Below are 24,221 nucleotides of genomic sequence, written 5' to 3' on the forward strand. Positions count from 1 at the left end.
CCTTCCACATCTAATACCTGATTGTTTTCAATCCAGTCTGGTTTTTCTCTTCCCTACTTCTGATGTTATCAAGTACGACCACAACATTTTAGAGATTGCTTAACTGCCTCTGTTGGTAAGACAAAGAATCCTGGTTTAAGAAAAAAATTCAAAGCACTCAATTCAAGGCCTTATTTTCCGTGTCCTTAAAAGGATATGACTACTTGAAAAACCAATTATTTTCTTATTAAATTATTATTATTATCATCATTATTATCTTCTTAAGACAAGCATCGTATGTACTCTACCCTTACATAAAATTCCAAGTATAAAAGGGAACGATTACACAATTAGCACTACAAAAGTAAAAAAATGAGTGGTCTGGATGCCCTTTTTCCCAGTTTAATTGGCAAGATATTCCTACTAGAGATTTCCAAGATTCCCTGTACACAAGGCATACTGAAAATACAAATCTTGAAAACTGAGAGATGTAAGCAATTCTCAATGATCTAATAAAAGGACTGCAGAAAAAGGATGAATCACCATCAACAGGGAAGTGTTAATTTGTCGAGATGCTGGGTTGTACGTGAGGCACGATCCTCTTGGATTTCACCTTCTGTTCCTTTCCCCTATTGCTTCAGTTCCATAAGGTCCTTTTTCATCTCTTTCCGTAGCACGTGCAGACCAATCTAACAGGCTCATCTTTGTGGATGCTCTTGTACATTCTAGGAAGTCTCCCACAACAGTTTCCACTTCTTCACACACCAACATGATGCTTTGCATCTATAAGGTTCACAGAACAGGCCACCACAGGCATGTCTGCCCACTTCTTCAACAGATACTGCTGGATAAATACTGGTTTACAACTAGACATTGATTTACAGCTCAAAATTCAGCCAAAGTGGGTTTTTTAAGTTTCTCATTTCTTATTGAGACACACTAAGTTCAAGCCCCAAGTTCCACAGTCTCAACTCAACAGTCTCACTTTTTTTGCTGTCATTGTGCAGCAAAAATGCAAGTTAGTGGCTCTTGCTAGTATATTTGATTAGGCACAGAACCTCGCACCTTTTCCAAGCTATAAAATTACTAAAAATTACATTTTCTAAGATCCCTTTATATTATCTATGGACAATCTGTTTCTTTCTCTACTATTCTTTTTCTGAACAAAAACTCAGCACATCCTCTTCATGTCCACCCTTGCATCAGCACCCACAACCTTTCCTTGCTATGCCTCAGCGAGCACTGCAGGCTTTATCCGTAAAAGGAGAAAAAAAGCACAGGTCTTGACATCTAGCAGGAGAAAAAAAAAGAAATCAACAAAAACCCTGGAACAGTGGAAAAATACTAGAGGTATTAGAGCATGTTCCCTGTTACCAGGAATGCAGGGCTATAGACAATTATTAGGGACACAGTATGTTTCCTATTATCTAACAGAGCAGATTCCCAAAATCCTTTTTCAGTTTCCAGTTATCCACCAAACAGCCAAGAAGATATATAATCTCTACTGTATCTTAACAGTGATGAGGAAAGGAACAAGGCAATTCTAGAAGTAGCAAAGATTCATTAGTAACAGGACAGCCATAATTGTCCAAAAACTGAAGTCACTACCACAGGGTACAGTTTCTCATAACATTAAACTGAGCAGAGCTGCTGCTTCTGAAAAAAGGTCCCACCCTCCTTCCTCCAACTGTCTGACCATGGGCTTCCATTGTTTCTCTCACCAGATCTAAACCATCAGGGAGCCACATGACAAGTCGGTTCAATAAGCTGATCCAAAGGAACAGAAACTAACTGCCACTCAACCTACTTTTTCAGATAGGCTTTAGAAACCTTAACAATAAGATTCCTATAAGCAAAAAGGTATATAGGAAAGAAAATATTATGTTATTTCATTTTTACACTATTTTATCTTTCTAAAAATTATTGCTAAACAATAGGAAGGAAACAACTTTTTAGCAATCTTATGCTGACAATATAGTATTTTTAGTATCAGGCCTCATTATCAAATTTCAAATCATCAAGCATGAAAGTATACTGACAAAATAACTCTGTAAATAGTAGGGAAGCACTATAGCAAACTTTCCATTTTACCTGTAACAAGGTCTGCAGTTGCTACATTCAATCCTAATCTGTTTGAGCGTAATAAACCCCAAAACGCTATTGCATTTACTGCCAAAATTAATTATCAAACTTGCAAGTTATGCAAAGAACAGCTTCTCCTACTCCATCCCAGGAACGCAAAGATAAGCGTGGGATAGGACGTCAGTTTGGAAAATTTTAAGGAAACCTGGTTGGTCATTTAATTCAAGCCTATGCCTTCCAAGTGGGAAAAGAATGCCAAGTATGCAATATTTACAGGTTAAAACAATGGAAGTACTAAAGATGTCTCTGCCATAACCAAACAGCCACATCTGCCACTCATTCGGTACAGTATTTAAATACTTCATTAGGAATAGAAAGGCAAAGTCATAGCGTGACAATACTGTTGACAGACTCCTTAGCATCCCATAGGGCAAAAACAGCTAAAAATTGAAACTTATTTGAAGAACAGTTTAAAACTTAAAATAAATGTAGTGAGCTTTAAAAACCTGAACCTCAAGCTAGCTAGATTTCCCCTACAAGCCCCCTCTTCAAAATGCTCTGAGGTACAAAGGAACAAAACTGACCAAAAGAAACCACAAAGCAACATGAGAAACTGAAAGGAAACACCAGCCATCTCTTCACCTTGCCAATGTAAGCATGGTAACAGTTTTGGAATCACAACAGGCTTACAAGGATTTACTCTGGCAATTAAACAATTTTAGAGAAATGCCCAACTTCTATGCACTAGATACAGAACCATACTGCCTTAAAATAAACCACAGAAAAAAATACACAACGTAACAGTATTTGACCTTTTGATTTTGCCATATTCACTTACCAAAACAAAACACCTTTTAATGAAGGTGCATAAATACACTTTAAAAAACAATTTAAAAAATAGAAATACAGAATAGCATTTATATGTAGCAAACATTCCCCTCTCCTGAAGTTACCAATTTTCTCCAGGAAAAAAAATTAATAATATGGGTTTTTTAAGATTTGTATAGAATATATGCATGTTGGCCCAACAGCACACCTAGTTTTAGTACATGTTCACTGACACACATTCCACCACCCAAGTTCTTAAGGACAGAAAAATTACATGTAAGGCCAACTCTCAAAACACCTAAAACTAAACTAACTTATTAAATATTGCATCATCCTACAACACAGATAAGAATCCCAAGAATAACAATGCTGTGTGCCACAATATACATAAAACTCTGACCTTTGCTTGCGTAGAGACATCTGTTCTGATACTTCCTAAGTCCTAAGAGATCATGGTCTACTTCAGATTAACCATCAAATTGCACATTAAAAATGTTAATGTTCATTACATAGGTTTAGACTTCCCTAATGTAATGGAAACCTATTGCTTTTAAATTATGTAATATTTCTCAGAAATGAGGTATTGCAGTAACACACACATGCAGACAGGTATATGATCTATTTCAAATTCCAAAGGGCCTTCCAAAGACTCAAACTTCCTGCACCTTTCGAAATTATATTTTGTTTGATAGCTGTGCTAATGCTGTCCTTTCAGAAGACAGTTTTAATGGCAATACTCATGTACATTTTTCCATTGAGAAAGAAAATTAATATACATCATTTCTTTCCCAAGTAACAATGCTTTTCACTCCCTCAAAGCATAGAGGTTAAAATAAATAAAACCAGTACATGACATCTTGTCAAAGAAAACTCAACTCCACAGAACGGATTCTGAAAACTAGACATTTAACAGGAAAATTACGGTCAATGGAACAAAGCTATCAAGTTACATAATAAAATAGATTCAGCTACAAATACAGTAAAACCTTCCACATCTAGGATGTAGCTGCATATTCAACATTATCATGATGCTATCCAAAATCTCAGAGAAACAACAGTGATGTACATTATTTGTAAACTGGCTCTTCCATTCCACAATTCCAGTCCAGTTTGAAAACAAATTGGTATGTTTTTGAAACTTAACACATGCTTTTTATCCAAGATCCAGATTTTAAGTACAATGAGCTCGATTTATTGAAATTGCTAGAATTAAGGTAAGAAAGAAAGGATCATAACTTTTACAAAATACTTTGATAACTCAATATCTGGTATAATAACATATTCTTACTTCTAATAATCTATGATAAGATTGTGTGAAAAGCTGATTTTCTATACAACAATTTCATGCAACGCTTAGGAATTTAAGCAAAATAAAGCAAAATGACTGTTCAACTCAAGACCAAGAACAACATGCTCAGAAAATCCAAACAGCATTACATGCAAAAAACCACCCTGAGGTCAAACAATATTTTTCACTACAATGTAAGACTGCTAGAAAGAGACACACAGTCCAGGTTAATTCATAATGGTCTCAATCATCATGTATTATGTGCAGCAGTTTTATGAGAAGTACTTTTCATAATCATCATTTCCTGACAGAGTCAACTTAACATTACCAAAGGACTTCTGAAGTATTCCTTCTGCTTAGTATCATCTAGTAAGCATATACCAAATTTCTCTGTCCTTCCTATGCCAAATGCAATTTCTGATTGCAACAAGCTACTTTAAAAGAGTATTTACAATTAATTTTTTTCCCTGTCCTTTTAAAATTATTATTTTAGAGAAACAAAGGTCTGAAGGTGCCTAGATGCTTTAGTGTAGATTTGGGTAAAACAAGCTGCCTCAAGACAATCAGAAAAATAATATTTAAGAAACCTACAGCAGACCTCGAAACTAAACAGCTTGTCAGTGAAAGCAGAGAAAAAAGGATTTTAAAAGCAGCTGTTATAGCTGAAGGCCTTATTTCACTGTGAAACCAATGACAGAAACCAGGAGGATACCAGCAAGTGAATCAAGACATAAGATTTGTAGGAAAGAAAGAAAAAAACATCCATTGATCTGTCCTGAAGAAATTCTTTTTCAAAACCAACAATCTGTGTAATCCTTTGCATACAAAGCAAAATTCACTCCTCACTCCTCAGGAATTCAGAACCATTCTCTACAGCAGTTCAGATTCATCTTTCTCCATTCATTTTCCCAGTGTGGCCAGACTGACACACCAAAGAGAAGGAGGAACAATAGTCCAATCTGACTTCAGGCACTGTGTCTTAGTGGAGTTGCAACTGCTTGAAGCCTGTTGGAATAAAAGAGAGCTATCCTGTCCTTCCCACAACTGATGCAGGAAAGAGGATTAACATTGGATTTCAATTAATTCTAGGAAGACTGGAGTCCCAATTTATCCGAGCACAGCCAACACAAATTTCATTCCTGGTTTTAATGCACAGTCTACAACAGTTCTGATTTCCTATGAGGTAGTATGGGCCCTATATACACAAAAGAATACACATATTTATATTTGTTTCAGAGAGAGAAAGCATTGCAAGGGAGGAAAAAAAAGACAAAAATAATCGCCTCCATATATACTAATGACAAATGTTTTCTATGTATTTAAGAAAATTTTTCAGTGATCATATTTTTATCTCCTCCTCAAGACTCCAACTCAACAGAAGTTTACCTCTTCCCCTGAGATATACCATTACCTAGTAAAACCCCCTGATACATAACTGCATCTTATTTAGCTAATTTGCCTTATTTTAATTTTCAGCCAGGATTATTCTCTTATAATTGTGCTAACAAATAAGAAAAAAAAAAATCCAAAACTTAAAACAAGCAAAAAATAAGCAAAACAAACAAACAAACAAAAACTTTACAGTAATATCTTCAAAACCAGAGGTTTTAAAGGCAGAACTGACACTCTGTGTCGATTCTATGAAAAGCAAAAAAACAAAATGAAACAAAAAAGCCCCGCCCCACACCCCACCACCAAACCACAAAATCTTCAACCATTTAAAACAGCTGCCATAGCTATCCTGAAAGAGACATCTTAAACTGAGTGCTTGTGTGTGGTTGTATTCTACTAGAGAACAAACTACTACCTCAAATTGCTACCATTATCTCCGCAGTAGGAAAAGAGGAAGAAATAAGCTAAGCTTTAGAGAGATAACGAGAAGGTAAAAAAGGGAAGTCAGTATACAAATTAATTAAATTTTTAGTCATTCACGAATAAAGTGACAATTATACTTCAATACAGTAAATTAAGGCTATATATTATATGGTCTTAATTTTATATATGTATTATTTACAAACAGGGAATCAGCATCTCTGGAAGCATTCAAAAAAACGTGTGGATGTGGCACTTGGGGACATGGATTAGTGGTGAACGTGGCAGTGTTAATTCAATGGTTAGACTCAATGATCTTACAAAGTCTTTTCTGACCTTAATGATTCCCTGATTCTATGATATGCAGCCTAGACACATTTGCCCGCTTCAGCTTTTACATTCTTAGTTTTTTGTCCTGAGCTTCTTCAGCTCCAACTTGCCTGTAGACTCCTGTTAATTCCCAGCAGCCATCTTAATGAGACATTGCACATGATAGGGTTAAGATCTACTGGCATCCCAAGTTCTTTGACCACAATCAACAGAAATTTCAGTTCCAATTTCAGTGCAGCTTCCTATTAAGTAGAGCAAGGGCCTTTTATACACAGAATAGACATATTAGTTACTTGTTTCTAAGAGAGAGGCCATTGCAAGGGAAGGAAAGAAAAGAGAAATTAACGGAATTAAACACAGAAACAGCCTATGAAGAGAAACTGAGGTTCAATCCAAAGTGACAAGCAAATCCTAGGAAGCCATTGCATGACATAGCTTGCATTAATCTAACAGCTTGCACCCACTGGAAGAAGTAAGTTGCTCATTCCCTTCCAAGCAAGCACTCCTATTCCCCTTCCCTGCAATAGCCTTGGTACTTACCAGATTACAAGGCAACCTGTTTTCACTCGTTTCTCTGACAGAAAGCAACCTCACCAGGTCTCTTTTGCCTGTTTATCAAGTTATCTTACAGCACAGTTGGGTAACTGTCAGAGTCAATCCAGGAGAGGGAATTGGACTGTGTAATCTGGAGAGAGGGATATGAGAAGTAGGACTGCTCCTCTTGGCCATGGAAGTCACTATACCTGGTCAGGCCTACCATTGGACTTCACCTTCATTATTTACTAATAACCAGAACTACTCTGACCTAATAGATAAATTGCCAATGGCTTACCAATTAGATTGTAGGGAACATCCCTCCCTCCTAGACTTCAATCATACACCCCGCACACCATCAAGGGAGACATTATTAAGTCCAAGAGATGCATGCACTGGCACTAAATATCATGTATGAACCAAAGTTTTCTTAGCACAGCATTTAAGATGGTCTTGGTCTGAATGCCTTTAGGCACTCCAGTCCTTCTCTGATGAAGTGTCTAATCAGTTCCTTGAGACCAGTTATCTGTAGCTCCAGCTACAGGAGCAGCTGATGCAAGTACCAGACAGATGTCTGGCTTTATGTCATGACCAGTATGTTGTTTGCCTACAAAACACTCCTTCCAATATCTCACTAAAGTACAACAGTAACTATAAAACAAGTAACCCAAACAGTTTGGAAGCTACATTTCTAAACATGGTTTTTCATAAAGCAGGGCAAGATTAGAAGGACAAGCTTTCAGCTAGATTCTCACCTTCTAGTTTGGGAGAAACATGATGACCACTTTGAAGCAAGAAGATATCTATATGCTCTTATTTAAAGAAATACCACTTTCAGGGAAACAACAAGGTTTAATGTTTGGGGTTTATTTTTTTAGAGACTGATCAGGAAAAAACCTCACTAATGGTTCATTAATACTCACTGACCTGCATACTCACAGCAGTTTCTAAATTCCAGAATTACCTACACCCAAGTCTCACCAAAAAAAAAAAAAAAAACCACCAAAACCCACATTTATTACAACATTCTTATGTAACAGGCACCTCTAACATTCAACCACCTCTTTTTAGGCAACCTGCACTGTAAGCATTTTTTAATTCATTTGGGAATGTTTTGGTATGTCTTCAGCAGTTCCATTTTTGTCTCAACAGCTAGAAGTGTTGAATGCTCCTCATCAACAAAGTGCATGACTGCAGCCTCCTACAGAGAGTATTAGCTGGTTATTCTGGTTGCCTAATGAAGATGAGCTGTTTAGAAAGATCAGGTTGCCTAATAAAGATGAGCTGTTTAAAAAGATCGTGAAGCCTGACAAGTACTATCAGTACTGTGTTATTTTATGCAATGCACAGTCTGCAAAGCTTATGACATCCTGAGTAACACTGTCAGTAGACACCATCAGATCTGTCTTGTTCTCAAGTATCTCAAGTTTTAAAAAAAGGTTTGGACTTGAACAACAACAACAAACCAAAATGACTTCCTAACCTGAGGGCATTGATTAGGATGCTAATTATTGTTTTTAAACTGTGCTCCTTTAATCAGAAAATGATGTCAGGAATAATTTGAAAAAATTACTTTCTACTATCGATACTAGACAACACTATTTTCTGTCTCCCACATTCTAGCACCAGCAACCAGAATTAGCACAACCTTAAAACCACATTGCTGCAAATGCCTAATTCTGGGTTACTGTGTCTGGTTTACTACTTTTACAGAGTGCAGCAACAGCAAACCTGGCTTCAGCCTCCTTTACACACCTTTTAATTGGCTCCTTACACCAAATACCACCTAACTGGGTTAAAAATTTCTTACCCTGATTGGTTTTAAAGACCTCCTGGAGCCTTCTACTAAGTAGCCTTAACAGCCACAGTAGCATTCAGAGTCTCTGCAGCTGTACCTGAAATAAACCTTTTATTGCCTTCAACTCATGAAGCAGTTCTCCTTCAAGAAAAATAATTAAAAAAAAAAATAAAATAAAAAATAAAAATTTAAACTCCTCTGCTTCTCAACTGAGTAATTCCTCCTCCAGCCTACAATATTTTTCAGACATTGCTAAGAACTTTTTAGGAAGCTTTTTAGTAAGCTGTATAATTTCTTCATGTTCTAACCACAACACAAAATAAAGCATGATGGCTCCTAAAGCTTTGAAATACCTTACTTTTATAAGGCAAATAGACTTGCAGTCAATAGCAAGTAGAGACAGATGCTTCATTTCTGAAGAAATCTGAGAGCAAACTGGCTCATCATCTCTAGCTCACCATGCTCGTTTCAAAAGCAGATGGAGTATCTGATTACATTAACTTCTATTTAAGCTATGATACAAGCAAACTGTTTCAGATACACAGATAATGAGTCTAAATATCAGATGTTACATTGGCTGGCTGGCAGAGCTGTAAGTAGAATAAGCTCCTTCAATCAACTAGATAATGCCTATAATTTAGAGATCTTTATTGGATTCTCAGCTGCTTATAGAGGTCCAGAGGGGCATACTGGTCAAAACTGCATCCATGCAGTCCATAACATATCAAGATGTTACTTTTACACGTTATTCTATCTACAGAAATCTAACTGTTCAATCCTCTTCAGATGGAATTAACGAGGCACAGTAATTTTCAGACCATGTGGAAACTTCAAATAGTGCAGAACAAAACTAAATAGAATGTTGAGGTTGAGTTACATCAGAACTAAGAACAAATTTTATCTGCATCCATAATTTTTATTCTGGATATAATCTGACATGCTGATTTTAATCTCAAATTCTTAAAATTTCAGATCCAAGTTACCAAAATCATTTTTGCTTTATCATAAGCTATTTAGGATCATCTATAATATTTGCAAAACCACAAATCTACATCTTACATTCTAGATTTTACACACAAAGACTTTCAAAATTAATCTTTAATTCACAGTCTGTGCTGCTCAGCTCCACAGCTTTTGGGGTTGGGGGGGGATTTTATCCATGTATCAGTGTATGTATGTACAGCTCTTACAATACATTCTTCTTCATAATGAAGAAAACTCGAACAAGATAACTCAAACAAGAATGCTCAAAAAAATGCACAGGGAAAGTATGAAGCACGAAGCAGAAGACCTAGTGCAAAAGGTCTCCTGGAAATGAGTACTGACATTTACCATTCCTGTAAAAGTCACAGGAGACCTTATGGTTCACTTATTGTGAAAAAACACAAAATTAATTCTTTGGGGGAAAATCTCTAACTCAGCCAGCTCGTGCCACATTCCCTGGCATCTAAGCCAGAAGGCAAGCACAGCTGCCATACTTTCAAACTACTGGGCACTAAAAAGCAGCTATGAAGGGAGAAGTTTTTGTTTTTCCAAGCAAGATAGCAGCAGCGCTTATTCAGGGTGTGGGAGTTCAAGCCCACACATCTCACGGGAATGTTCACCTCCCTGTTACTTTTCATATAAAAGATATTCTTTATCTCCCCCACTTATGACCTCTTACTCTGCAGAAAAGTATCCAAGAATTATGTGCCCAGAACAGAATGTAACACGATCCAAACACAAGTGTCTGGTTAAGGCACTCAGACTTTGACAAGATTATCTTGAGTCCTGGTCCCTGCTCTTGACATTACTGAATATACACATCCACTGAGTATGAACTGCAGCACAAACTTTTCCAGGTTGTAAGACATACTGATACTTTTTCTTAGACTTCTGATTTAATAGTGCTTCTTACAGGAACACAGTAGCCTACGCCATGACTGGGAATGCACCCGTTTTCCTTTTAAAAAAGGCAGCACTGTCCATTTCTCTAGTTATTTCAGGAACCGGTGAGGACTTTAAATTTGCCTAAAACCTGCCTCATACCTGCCAGGCTTTTTGGAAGCTGCTGTTTTTCTAGCTTGAAAGTAATAGTAATGTTTTGCTTTTCGTTACAACCTCCACTAATGTAATCTGAAAGTGCCAAAAAGATTTTTCTTTAATAATTAGCAAAAAGTAGTAAATACTTGACAGAGGAAAAATCCTTTACCACAGGTGTTTTCTAGATAAAGATTTAGAGGTCAATGATCTCTAAAGAGCCTTTAATGAGTTTGACAATCCACTGAATGTGAACCATTAAGCCATTTTCTTACAATTCAATTACAGAAGAAAAGTTTATTATCAATTTGTTTATATTACATAGCACTGGCTATGAAACTAAAACTAAAAATACTAAGAAAAAAATAATCAAGCTATTTGAAGAGAAGTCCCCAACCTTACAACGTAACTTCTAGTAGATAAATTCAAATATACCCAGAATCAGCTTTCTTTAAAAAGACTTTTTTTTTCTTTCAGCAATTCAAGCTGTAGAGTTACATCAGAAAACCTCAAACTGCACATCTATCTTCAGAAAATGCAATAATTAAAACTGGACTTGATGCAGCTGATTCAGATTAGATGCCATTCAGAGAAAGATACTGACAGTTATATTTTAAATTTAAATTAATTTTAATCATCACTTTTTATTTTCTGCACACCATAAAGCAGTTTCCACCTAATCAATAACTCAGCCATGCATTTGTATCAGCAAGCATCACCAAGCCTACCGGTTGCACGAGAACTTGGATCTTCCACACATCACTTCAGAGTGATTGGTCACTGTAATGGACATTTTAGCACAGAAGCTTTTTTCAGTCACAAATTAATGTTCAAAATTAACTTCTACTGCAAGAGTGTGAAGTTTTAATATTCTCCAAGTACTCTTTGTTCTGATAACAGTTTTCTTGTGCATTGTCTTCAGTTTCCTGACACTTTTCCATCCAGCTTTTCACCTAGAGGACTATCTCTTCTTCACTAGGCTGCTTATTCCCTTTGTAGATACCCCATCTGAACAGATGCTCCAATTTTTCAGACACCTGAAAACCAGAAGTCCCATTCAGTTACTTTGTGTCTCGTACAGAATTTTGAAAAGGAAGTATCTCCTTATTCTCATCCTCTTGGCATATAGTCAGTAAGTTTCCAGCAATGATCATCTAGAGATTTACAGTTTTTCATCTCAACACATGGCAAGCATATTAAGGATAGAGCATATTTCCTAACAAAAACCCTGTTCCAAAGGATCATGGTGCACAAACTTCATAGAAAGCTGATGAATTTCTCAGAGGCTCAGAACAATGCATACATTCACATTAGAAAGATTCTTGTCCAGCTTCCTCAGGTTGGCATTATAGGAAACAGAATTTTACTATACTGTGTTAACCAACACATTTATAAAACACATTTATCTATCTCAAAAGTCTCCATTAGTTGTACCAAAAAAAAAAAACCAAACAAACACACAACACCAAAAAACAACACCAACAAACCACACACACACACAAAAACAAGACAAAAATCCACAAATCACAAAAAAAACCACCACAGAAAAACAGACTATTCAAAGAGTTTACTAATGTGCTACAAAAAGTTTGTTATAGTTTACTAGTGTTGCCCTGGAACGGTGTAGAAAACTGCAGACAGAGGCTTTACTACTTCAGGTTGCTCTGTGATCCACAAGCAACTCTCTGGGAATTGTCCATGTAGTTTGCATTGAGAACTGACCTCACATACTGCAGGATTTGTTCACCTCCATTCTCAGCACACATGCACCAAAAGCAGTAAGGAATGCATTGCAATTCATTCTTAATCACATGATGTAAATGTACCTGTGCCTGCTTCATGCAAGCTTAGTCCAGACAAACAAGATGTCTGCTCAAAATCATTTCATTGCTCATCTGACCATATTTAAAGGCTGAAGCTTTATTTGCCCATGTTTTACCATTTTTTCATGACTTTGTCTCATTTTCTTGTCCTCCTCCACATACAACATCACTGTTTAAGATTGTGTGTAGCATCAAAGAAAAATGAGAATCAGATACAGTGCAACCCAATGAAAGACAGAGATTCAGCCAATTCGACATTGACATGCTGGGGAGAAAGAAAAAAGGGCACAAGAGCACTAACATGCAATAAACAAACAAGATTGTAGACAAATCCTGTATTTATTCCTTAATGTAAGGAATAACCTTTGGGAAAAGACCACTCGTATGCAAGGTGTCTTTGTCAGAAGTAAGTAATAACACCTGACATTAACACATTAAACACTGCCACCAGTAAAATCTTCCTTCCACCAATATACAAGACTTGAATTCTTATAGTAATAAATCTATTCAGCATTAAGTACCAGAACTAACTAGGAGTAAAAAGGTTTATTCTACAAAGTGAAAGGTTTGTGTTTTTTCATTAGAAAATAAAGTTATTTTCACAGTCAAATAAGGGCCAGGAAGATGAATGCACAGTACACTCTTATTGGTGATGGTAGCTAAGACACCAATTCAAAAAAAACAAACGGAAATTGGAATTTGCCCTTACTGGTAAAGTATAAACGTCAGCATTTCCAGAAGCATTTAAGAGATACACCTTTACTTCAGAAAATTCTGATCTACTCAAATGATACTACTAACTCTAGTTAATACCTAAATCCTCCAGCTTCGTGATGTTTCAAGCACAAGCCAGCTGACCATGCTGTAAGCGTAAGTACAGCCAAGGCATCTGCTTTCACTCAGTTAAATGTTAAATAAGCACTTTTCAGCAGGACGTTAGACCAATAACTCAATACTACAGCTGTCCCAATCGTTCTTAGCAAGAATCGTTCTTAGCAAGAGCAGCCCTCTAAACTCCTTCTGTGATATTCATTCCATTAGGGCAGCACATTTTACTGCAGTGTTAAGAGATGTGAAAGGATGCCCCCAGATGCCCTCGCTGTTCACGCAGGAGAGCAAGGCATCAGAGGCAGAAAGTTGCTGCTCACCTTTGCCTCACACTGTTCTGCCCTCCAGCCAGACAAATACTGTAGTCAGAACTTAACTTGAGATTTAGGAGACTACATATGTGTACACCATTTTTCCTAACATTCTTTCGGTCCACTCTTACATAAGCGGTAGAGCACAGAGAAACAACTCGGATAGAGTGTTTGGGCTTGAGGCTGTGATATGTCAACACAGCACACCTTCATGAAATAAAAAGGGATAACACCATCCTGAGAGATAGACTGGCAACATTTGCCTGAGCACAGTGTCACATGAGTACAGCTACCTTGCTGTTGGTACTGTTCCTAGACTGCTCCACACAGCACTCCACAGCTCACAGATGCACACACCAGCACCCCTGAAAGCCCTATGTTAACTCACAATACCTCATTTCTCTTCTGCTTGTTCTTGACACTGAGTTTTGCAAGTCAAGAACATGATATAATCCTTTAGTGAAAAGATCCAAATATTTTTGTTATTGAAATAAAACTAAAAATCTGTACCTTGGGCAAACCAACTAGAAGTTTTACAAAGTACTACTGGCTAATAAGACACAGTGATTTCTTTGGTTGCTCTTCATTTATCTGATCTGGCCTTTGTTTATTGGCAGTCAAACATCAATATCCTAAAAGAAAAATGTCAGTCTCTTCAGAAAATACTGCCTGATGAAGTGGCAAGAATGACAGATCAGATCAATCCCATGCCTTCAATATCTAAGATTCCATTTCCCAGTGAGTCAACTTTCCTTGCACTCATGTCCATGAATACTGCTTTAAGAGCCTTTAAGTGAATAAAGTATTAATGTCAGTGGAACAAACACAACTAAATTTATGAAATTAATTTCCCAGGCTAGCTAAATCTATTCATCCTCACTCCAGTTGGCTTTTAAGACAGAATGATGTGGGAGGATTTTGTAAAAAAAAAAAACTTTCTTGCTTTTGTGGCAAACATCAGCATTTATGCCTGCCTGAGCAACAATGAACTCAATATTTTCAAAAGAAACAGCAGTTTTGAAGTCTACTTTAGTTAATGCTGAAGTAATGGAGAAAACAGTATTAAATATTAATTCCATTCAAAAGCAGAATTGACCTGAGGAGACGTAACTAGCCACATAAATCGACATTACCACCATACAGCAGACATCTCAAGACTATTCATACTCCATAGATTGATAGTTCTCTGTATTCACGAGCTAATGTTCCAACACATTAGAAAGGACTGACAAATGAAAAATAGCTTAACTATTTTAAAAGCTATATATTTCACTAAAATCTCTCTCATACATTGATAATACAGCAATAGCAATGTTGTTAATTGAATTTTCGTACTTGAGCAATGAGACAAAAGGCACAATTTCAGCATGTTTATGGTTTTAAGCATGCACATTGTACCTACAGAAGTCTTTACTGATTACTCAGAGTTGTTTTGAGACAATGGTATTTTATTTTACAATGATGTAGGGAAATTACAAATATTTACATGAAGAGTAATAGTTCAACTTGTGCAAACTATTATGACAACAGAATGGAGACACTGTACTGCATGATCTTTCAAAAGATGATGCAGAAAGTGCACAGAAAACTGCACTGAGTATAAAAAAATCTGCTAATGAATATGAAAACTGTCCACAAAAAGAAAAGCTAGAAACCACAAATGAAGAATGAAAACAAAATTAATGTGATTTTGCCCACTGGCAGTTAACAGAGTGATACTCCACTGTAAGGCTTAATCCATTTTACTGCCATTGTGCTACCCTAAGAGAACTCAACATTATCAACAGATCAAGATAAGTTTAAAATAAAACATTTCACACTCTGCACTGTAGCACCTAGCAGATATATGCAGAAATTAAGTGTACTGAGCAGCAGTCCCCCACCCAGACTTCTCTTACCTCTGTAGTTTGTAGATACAAAAGTCACAAAATAGAGCCTTCTGAAAACATTTTGAACACTTCAGTCAAATCATGCATGTATTAAACATAACAAAAGCAAAAGGAAGATACTGAAGTGCTACATAAGCTCCAAAAAATGACATTTTGGAGTATAAAATCATCATAAACAAACTAGCTAACAGAAAATTCACTACTAGACAGTTAAATTACACATAAATACTTACAGTGCCTTTGTTTGTGCAGTCAAGAGCAGCCAAAAAAAAATATTGTACCAAAAATATAGGTCAACTATAATATTATAAAAAATTAAGGTATTTTCAACCACTAAAGCTGAACACCTGTATCTTTTAACTAACACTGAAAAGGTAATAATTAATTAGAAATAATTTTCTAATAATTAATTAGAAATTAGAATTACTGACATTTAATAACTCAATAGAATCTTGCTGGAGTTCTAATTTAAAAAGTTGAATCATGTACCATTCAGTTCTCTGACAGATTTTTATTGGAAATACAGTTTTTTCTTGTCCTAATTACTATGTTAGAAAACATATTTTAAAACATCTACTGCCTTTTATTCCAGAACAACAAATGAAAAAAATTTACCAAGTTACAAATCTAAAGAAAAGAAGCGTTAACTTCCAAAGTATGCATACTTCAAATAAAGCCAGTTTTTCAAGAAAACTATATAAAAAAAAAACTTGCACTCATAATTCCACATGTTATTATACAGCTTCAAAAATTGAAGAAATTTGAATACTCGCAACTCTTCAGTGCTTACTATGGTAGAATACCTCTAACTTTAATATATATTAATAAGTCTTCCCACTTCACAGATGGGAACCAAGAGGAGGAAAAAATGGTTTGCTCAAATGAAGAATACAAAAGGGTTGGAAACAGACACCCAATTACACAAGTGCTTGTCTAGCAGCCTCATTAAAACTAATTTCTTCTCAGTTTAACCAAAACTGTTTCAGCTTTTGTATTGTTAGAAGAGCTGAAGTCACTTGAAGTCACTTAATTCTTTGGCAGAGGACACACAGCTCATTAGACTTAAGTTTGAGGCTTCCATCTTACTTCTGAGGAAACAAGGCTAAGACAAGGAAAAGCAAGGTTAACAAACACATTAGCTTTCCCTTGAGGTCTAAAACACTTCCGTGAGAGACACCAAATTGCCACCTAAAGAATTTAAAGTTTATACATTCCAAAAGCCAGAAAGTCAGCTCAAGAGCCTCTGGTGCCAGTCCAAAGCTTTACTGACCAGACAAGGATTTGTTGATTCAGTTCAGGTCCCTTGTAGTTTCTAACTACAAGGCCTTAATTTTCTGTAAACAGAAGGTCGGCACCAGAAGGCATTTGTAACAGTCTCTCTGCAGCCTTCACATTTTTTCCTGCCATAAGCATCACCATGCTTTGTCCTCCAAGTCCCTTTAAGACAGATGCAGGAGCTTCACCTGTCCCTGCAAACAGATGATGCTCTGGGGTTGCACTCCCGCAGCTGTGCTGGAAGACCTTGACTCCTACAGACCCCGCTAGATGAGCAGCTGGGTTTGGGCCGAGCCCATCGCATTCAAAGCAGAATCACAAACGATGATTGAGACACAAAACCAAGGTTCCACAAAACTGGGCAAGCTATTGATCCCAAAGTGGGCAGTGACGAAGAAAAATGAGTAACTCTTCTGTCTTTTCCCACCCACTATCATCATCTCCAGCAACACAGTCCTCATCAGTGTTTTGCAACACCCTCAGACTCATCGTAACCTTTGATGAGCCTGTTCAGCTCAGTAACCCAACAAAAAGCTAACCCAGCAAGAGAATGGGTTCTGTCAGTTTTCTGAGCAGAGTTGATTTACCAATCAGGCAAGCACTGAACCAGCAAAAGAGGAATTATAGTAGAATGCAGCCAGGAGCGGGACAGCCTCTTGCAACTGCAAAGAGTTGGCGAAGCCCATCGTGCAGAACCTCATGTGTAAAGCTCCAAAACAAAGAACCAATTCAGGAAAAATAGTCACTATAGCATGTGCATTTCCTTCTTTTCTTAAGGAGAAAGCCTGCCTTCAGAGTATAAACCACTGCATTCAGAGAGACCTGTACCATGTAACCTAACAGCTGTAAGAGCAAACCTTGACTTTAAATCGAGATCATAGTAAGGAGCAGCTTGAGAAGTTTTATGTTTCTTCAGAGACCAAACGAAGACATGTTCAAATCTACACAATATCAGAAAAACTGTGTCCTACATGAACTTCACTCAGATGTGATTTTGCTGCTGAATTCTTCCTCCATTTGAGGAAAAAAAGCCTCAAGGCATCTGCAGTTTAAACAATCATCTTCAAAAGGTACATGAATCACCTTTCTTTTCAAATGATGTTATTAAACGGTTTTCAATAATGACAAACCTGCAAAAATCACCAAACACCTAATGGCAAAATACCATCAATGAACTGCTCTAGGAAAGGGAAAAGGAAAGTTAATTGTTTCAAGACTACACAAAATACAAAATTAATCCTGAGAGCAAGAGCTATCAATTTTTAAAATATTCCATATAAATTTAATCATTTTGACTTTGCTTTGCAACAGAAATGCATACATATGTACATTACATATGAGGTGGCATTGTGTTTCCTTTACTGCCCTCTAATCTGCTCAAATTAAATGCTTATTTCTGTAAACACAAGAAAATTATAAAAGAAAAAGTATTTATGGCTTCTACATTTAAGCTTCTTTTACACAAAACACTGAAGATGTGAGTTGAGCAAATCTGGATGGGCTGTTTCCTGTCTTTTTATTCCTTGAGGGGGAAGACATAAAAGCTAACACCATTATGAAGTTTTCGGAAAAACTACTAATATTGGGGGAAAAAACACCCAAAACCAAAAAAAGGATGCTTTCCCTTCCCATTCCCTGCTATTCTAATTTTGAAGAATAAAACATTAATTCTGTTCAAAAAAAATAATCTTCTGTCACTGTAAGAAAACACATTAGAAAAGTTGCAGGCATTTCAAAAGGCAGAGACCATTACTGTAATTGACATCCACACATCTGATAATTTCTTAAGCTATTCATCATTGAGACATGTTAGAAGTTCACTGTCTTTTTGCTGAGAAACAAAACACCCCCCTGGAAAAGTGCTGCTCAGAAGACTTCATAGCGGTACCTGCATTTTTAATTCTCAGTTTACCTGACTGACTTCTCCCGGCTCCTTTACAATCAGTACAGTACCAGCGCAGCTTTACAAAGCAAACCTCCTCAAAAAGCCAACTCTACAGTCATTTACTCCTGAAGCACTACAGACAATACCTGAATTATATGTTCAAACTTCAGTTTGTTCTGACCTGTCTGAAATCTAGTCTACAGAAATAAGTGACATCTATGCAACACGCATAAATCTAGTCAAGTACAGATATCATGAACAGAAAGAAGGACAAAAATTTCAAAGCTGACAATAGGATTTCTGCAAACTTCACAAACATATTTCAAGAACAGAGCGACTGTAAGATCAGTTTAAAAAAAGACATTCTGTGCATAAGGTTACATATATCACAGTAAAAAAAAACACAAGTGAGAAAAGATGACAGCATGTAGTTACCCTAATAACTAAGGGAGAGCATCAAAAAATGAAGGGAGACAGAAAGTATCATTCTATGATACATATCATTTGAAGATGAAGCCAAGAAATTAAACAGGCTTCAAGAGTTACTGAACAGATCCAAGAGAAAGTTGAACACTTAGAGCAGAATAAAGGACTTTTTATGCTGCATTCTAGCTGGAGTATATCCTAGACAAGTCAGAAAGCGGGAAGCAGCTTAATGTGACATTTTCATTTAAAGAAGATAAAAAGATGGGAAAAACACAAAAATTGTCTAAAGTATAAATGGATTTGCCCATCTGAAAGATCTGACAGTTTGTCGCATCTAAGTCTCTGTAATCTCTCCACTCTTGCAAGCCATTCAAGACAGCCACCAAGCCTCAAACACTGCACAGGCACACGTTCCGCTCTTTTGTTCAGCAAGGGGTAATTACACAAGACTGTGGCTGGATGTTAGGCATATTAGGCCCACTGGCAGAGTAACTAAAACCCACAATGTAGGTTCACAGCACTGCCAGGCACAACAAAACATTTGCTTTTTCACAAATATTTGCCAGAAGCAATAAAATGCATATTTGATAATACTACTATATTGGTAAGAGCAAACCAAAATATGGTCATTTGAAGACAGAGTACAAGAAGGAAACACGGGGGGGGGGGGGGGAAATTCAAATAAAATTTAAAGGGACCACATACAGACTTTGTACTGCCTCCACTGTACTGTTCAGGCACTCTCTTAACTATACACAGGAAGGCAGCAAAGAGTCCGTAATCCAATAATACGTGCTAGGTATCATGCTAGCAACTTCACAGCCTGAACTAAGTCCGGGTTTATATATTTCTTAACACAGAAGAAACATCATTCCCATTCCACAGGCGAGGGGAAAAAAGAATTTAAAAAAATCAAATTAAAAAAAAACATGCAACCAAGAAGTTCACCACAAACTTCAAGATTTGAGAGTGCATATTTTCTTTCACAACCTATGTAATAGTCTTTAGACACTCTCAAAACAAGGAGAAAGGCAATCCCAGAGCAGACCACAGCTGGCAGAGGGCATCGGGTCTTCCACAAACCTGTCCCTTAGTCACGGGACTGGGTGAGCATGCAACTAAATCCCAGAGCAGCATGACTGTTGCCAGTTCCTGCTGGCTTGCTAATTTTCCACTTTTAGGGTTTCAGACTATCAAAGCAGTTCAGTGCTAACACAGTTTTTCTACCCATTACATGACAGAGCTCAATCACAGGAACCACTGTGGAACTTTTTGCAGATCAGGATTCAGGAAAGCTTTGAATCAGGCAATACTTTCCCTCCTCATAACAATTCCAGAAACTAGTTCACCCATACCCCAGAAGTACTGACGCACAAGGCTGGCATTTAAGTTCAGCCTGCATGGAACTGCAGCAATTGCCAGGACAGACTGAAAGAGCAACTACACAAATGCAGAAAAATACTTGGAAGAGAGAGAAGCTGTAACCTCACAAACACCTTCAGGTGATGTCTGCACCTTTACTGCAGGCAGTGACTGAGTTTTGAAAAACTTGTATTAAGCTGCTGTAACCTAAAAGAGCTGCTGTGCACTTCACTCCAAACAACAGCACTGGTAAGAGTTTTCTTTGGAAAAGGAACACAAACCCAGCCCTGCCACACCAAGAGCCACAAAGAGCCACAGAAGAGCCAAGACCGCGAACGTACCTTGATGGCACAACACATCTATAGCTGATGCCGGCACTGAGAAAAAACCCTATGAAACTCCACATTCTAAGTTCTCACCATGTTCAGCATCTTTTAACTGGCAGTAATCTAGACAAAAACATTAACGAGGAGTTGTTTTCAAGGTTCGACAGTTCTGCTTCGGCCAGTTTTTATGGCTTACAAATCCCCTTTTCACAGTTTCTGTTATACTGCGGTTCGAGCCGGGGGAGGGGGGTGGGAAACCCGTGTACAAAGAACAAATCCACCCCGCCGTACGAGTCAACAGCTGGAACGCTGAGAGCCTGCCTTTCATCCTAAAAAACGTGGCGAGAAAACACCCGTGCGCAACAATCACTGTTAAGTAACAGCAAGATACGCAACCTACTTTCAGCCGGCGCTTGCCTTTTGCCATTGAGGCGAAGAAATAAATAAAAAAATAATAAAAATTAAAAAAAAAAAAAAAAAAACACAAATAAAGGCACAAAACGAGCAGACCCCCTCCCCACCGCCAGCGGCGGGGGCAGGCCGGGGCGGCGCTGCCGGCCCTGCCCGGCAGGGGGCGCGGCGCGGGCGGCCGGCGCTGTTGTTGTGGCCGCTCGGGGTATTTAAACGCCGCGCTGTCAATCACGGCCCGCCGCGCTCGCCCCAGCGCTCCCCGCACGGCGGGGGCGGCACCGCGCGGGCCCCGCAAGCCCCGGCCCGGCCGAGCCGCCGCCGCCGCCGCGGGCCCGCAACTTGCTCCTTTGTTTAACTGCCCGTGGATCCCCACCGCCGCCTCCTCCTCCTCCTCCTCCTCCTGCCGGGCCTTTTATTATTCGCACGCTCGGGTCGCAAAACACACACACGCGGCGGCGGCGGCCGCTCGGGACCGGGCTGGAAACGTCAAAGCGCAGAGAGGCGCGGGGCGACCCTACTCCTCCTCCGCTCCCCCCGCCCCGCAAACAAAACACACGGGCAGCCCGGAGCTCGCACCCGGCCGGGGACAGCCCCGGCGCCCGCACTTCTCCGCCGGGAGACCGCCTTGTCCCGGGAGAGACGCCCCGGGAGAGCGGGGGGACACGCGGCGCCACCGCACTGCCCGCACAACTTCGGGGTGGCCCCGGCCCCGCATCTGTTGCTCTTTCGTAACCGGCCCCCCCGCCCGGCCCGGCCCGTCCGCCCGCTCGCTCGCAGCCGCGGACCCATGTGCCCGGGGACGGCCGCCTCCGCCGGCACCGGCGCTGTCCCCGCCGCGAGGGGAGCGGGACCGGCCGGGCGCCCGCGGGTCCCCCCGTGCTGCCGCCGCGCAGCCATTGTCCCCCCGCCGGGAAGGAGGGGGGGAGGCGACTGCCACCGCCTGTGCCCGGTGGCCGCCCGGCCGCCCGCCCCGGCCGCTGCCCCGCCGCACCGCCCGACCCCGGCGCGGCTCCCGGCGCCGTACCTGCCGTGGAACCAGTCCTTGCAGATGTCGCACTCGATCATGAAGCGGCTCACGTCGTAGGGCTCGCGGCACACGCAGTACACGGGGGTCGCGGCGGCGGCCGCCGCTCCGGCCATCTTTAAAGAACTCCCTGACTGAGCCGCCCGCTCCTCCCCGTCCCGTCCCGTTCCCCTCCGCCGCGGCCGCGGCGGCGCCGCCAATAACAACAGCGCGCGTGCCGGCCCCGCACGCCGCGCGCGCCCCCCGCCGCCGGCAGGCACGCGCACGGGCGGGTGGCGCGGGAGCGAGCGGACAACAGCGCGCGGGGGCGCGCGCACGTGCGTCACCCGGCCCCCGCGGAGGCGGGAGGAGGAGGAGGAGGAGGATGGGGACGGAAAAGGGGGGGGGAGGAGGGAACTGCCCCGCCCTCCCCGTCCGCCCCGCACGGCGCCCGGCCCCGCCGCGCCTGCGCCCCGCCGCACGGAGCGCCCCACTCCGCCCCGCCCCGCCCGGCCCGGCCCGCGGGCGGCGGGCACTGAGCGTGCGCGGGGGCAGCGCCATTTCCCCGCCGGGCGCGCGGGGAGGGGCGCGCACGTGCCGTCCCTCTCGGGGGGCGGGGCGCGGGGAGGCACGCGCTGGGCCCCCCCCCCGCCGGCGTCACGCGGGGAAGGGGCGGGGCGGGGTGCCGCGAGGACACGGGCGGGGCGGGGGCGGGGCTCGGCGCGCGCCGCTCTCCCCCCGTTATGTAACGGCGGCGCCTGAGGGTCGGGGCGTCCTGCCCTGCCCTGCCCACCCCTGTCCATGCCCTGCCCACCCCTGTCCCCTCCCGTCCTGTCCCTTCTCCACCCCTCCTGTCCCCGAGGAGCCGGAGCAGGTCCGTCGGAGCAGCTGCCGGGACCAGCCGGGCCCTGCCGGCCTCGGCACTGGAGCCCACGCGCGTCTCCCTCGGTTCCGGCTGAATCCTCCTCATGCGGGTTCGGTACCTGAAGGGCCCCTCTGAGGGGCACAGAAAACCAATGACGTACCATTCGCTTACTGCAGTTTCTGAAAAGTGTTGCCCCCAACTCATCAGGCACAAACTGAATTCCACACGCGGAATGCTGGTGGACATGCACTAGTGCTTTCTCCCGGAGGGACCTCGGGGCAGAGGCACGTCTGATTTTAGGACAGGGCAGTGTTTCCACGCTGCTCAGCTGCGGGTTCCACTCGCTTATTTCTTGTTCAAGCTGTCCACATAACGTTTGCATCACTATTCCGTTTCATGCCGTCACTCCTTCTTTCAGGACACAAAAGTAACACCGATGCTTTCATTATGTGTCACCCAGAACAAGAAAGTAGAGCTTAAAAATGGAGTTGTTTTTTTCCTGCAGACTTTGAAGGAGCTATGGAGATTATGTTGTAGTAGGGAATGGGGACTCATGTCCTCCACGCTGAACGTAGGAATTTAAAAGCAAAACAATAAATATGTTGAAGTGCATGTTACAGTGATCATAACTGTAATAGACTAACACTGCCTACAGCATTATAATTTTATATCCCATGGCCTTAACCAGTAGCCACAAAAAAAGCAAACGCTGTACATTTGTTTGCCAGGGGGAAGCTCAGAAGTAAATGTTTCCTTTCCAGGCTGTTATTGTGAAGCTTGCTAATGTTAACGTTTATATAAGACAGCAATATGAGATGATGAGATGATTTGGCAGCAAATTGGACAGCAAAGAAATGTAAAACAAATAAATCCAGCAGGCAGGCTCTATGACTGAATGGAGGATGAAATAGAGATATAAAGGAAATGTAAAGGATATCTTCAAGAAACACCAGATTCTCGGACCAAATCCTGACCTATTTAGAAAGTGAGTGAGGTTCTGACCTGCAGGACATTGTCACTGGATGTTTCAGTACTCTCTTCTATTTCAACACATCCCAGTATTAGAGTGACTGAAAATGTGGCCCACACACATCAGTTTTCTAAAGTGCTGATGTTAAGTTTAATAGGGGTAAGAAACGCCAGCAAG

General features: G+C 40.6%; 1 protein-coding gene across 3 annotated transcripts in view; it reads right to left on the reverse strand.

Annotated features, from left to right (window-relative positions):
• The window catches only part of KDM7A (lysine demethylase 7A), a 69,757-nt gene extending 46,417 nt beyond the window's left edge, over positions 1–23,340 (reverse strand). For 2 of the 3 annotated variants that reach the window (XM_050324126.1, XM_050324124.1), the window contains exon 1: positions 22,231–22,383. In XM_050324126.1, the coding sequence (XP_050180083.1) occupies positions 22,231–22,346 (116 nt within the window). In that variant the 5' untranslated portion in view covers positions 22,347–22,383. Of the gene's footprint in view, positions 1–22,230; positions 22,384–23,234 lie in introns of those variants that run through there. The other variant, XM_050324127.1, reaches the window with a different exon arrangement.
• Between the last annotated feature and the right edge of the window lie 881 nt (positions 23,341–24,221).

This window comes from Myiozetetes cayanensis, unplaced genomic scaffold, assembly GCF_022539395.1.
Source record: "Myiozetetes cayanensis isolate MyiCay16 unplaced genomic scaffold, myiCay2020 scf3, whole genome shotgun sequence".
NCBI classification, from domain to species: Eukaryota; Metazoa; Chordata; class Aves; order Passeriformes; family Tyrannidae; genus Myiozetetes; species Myiozetetes cayanensis.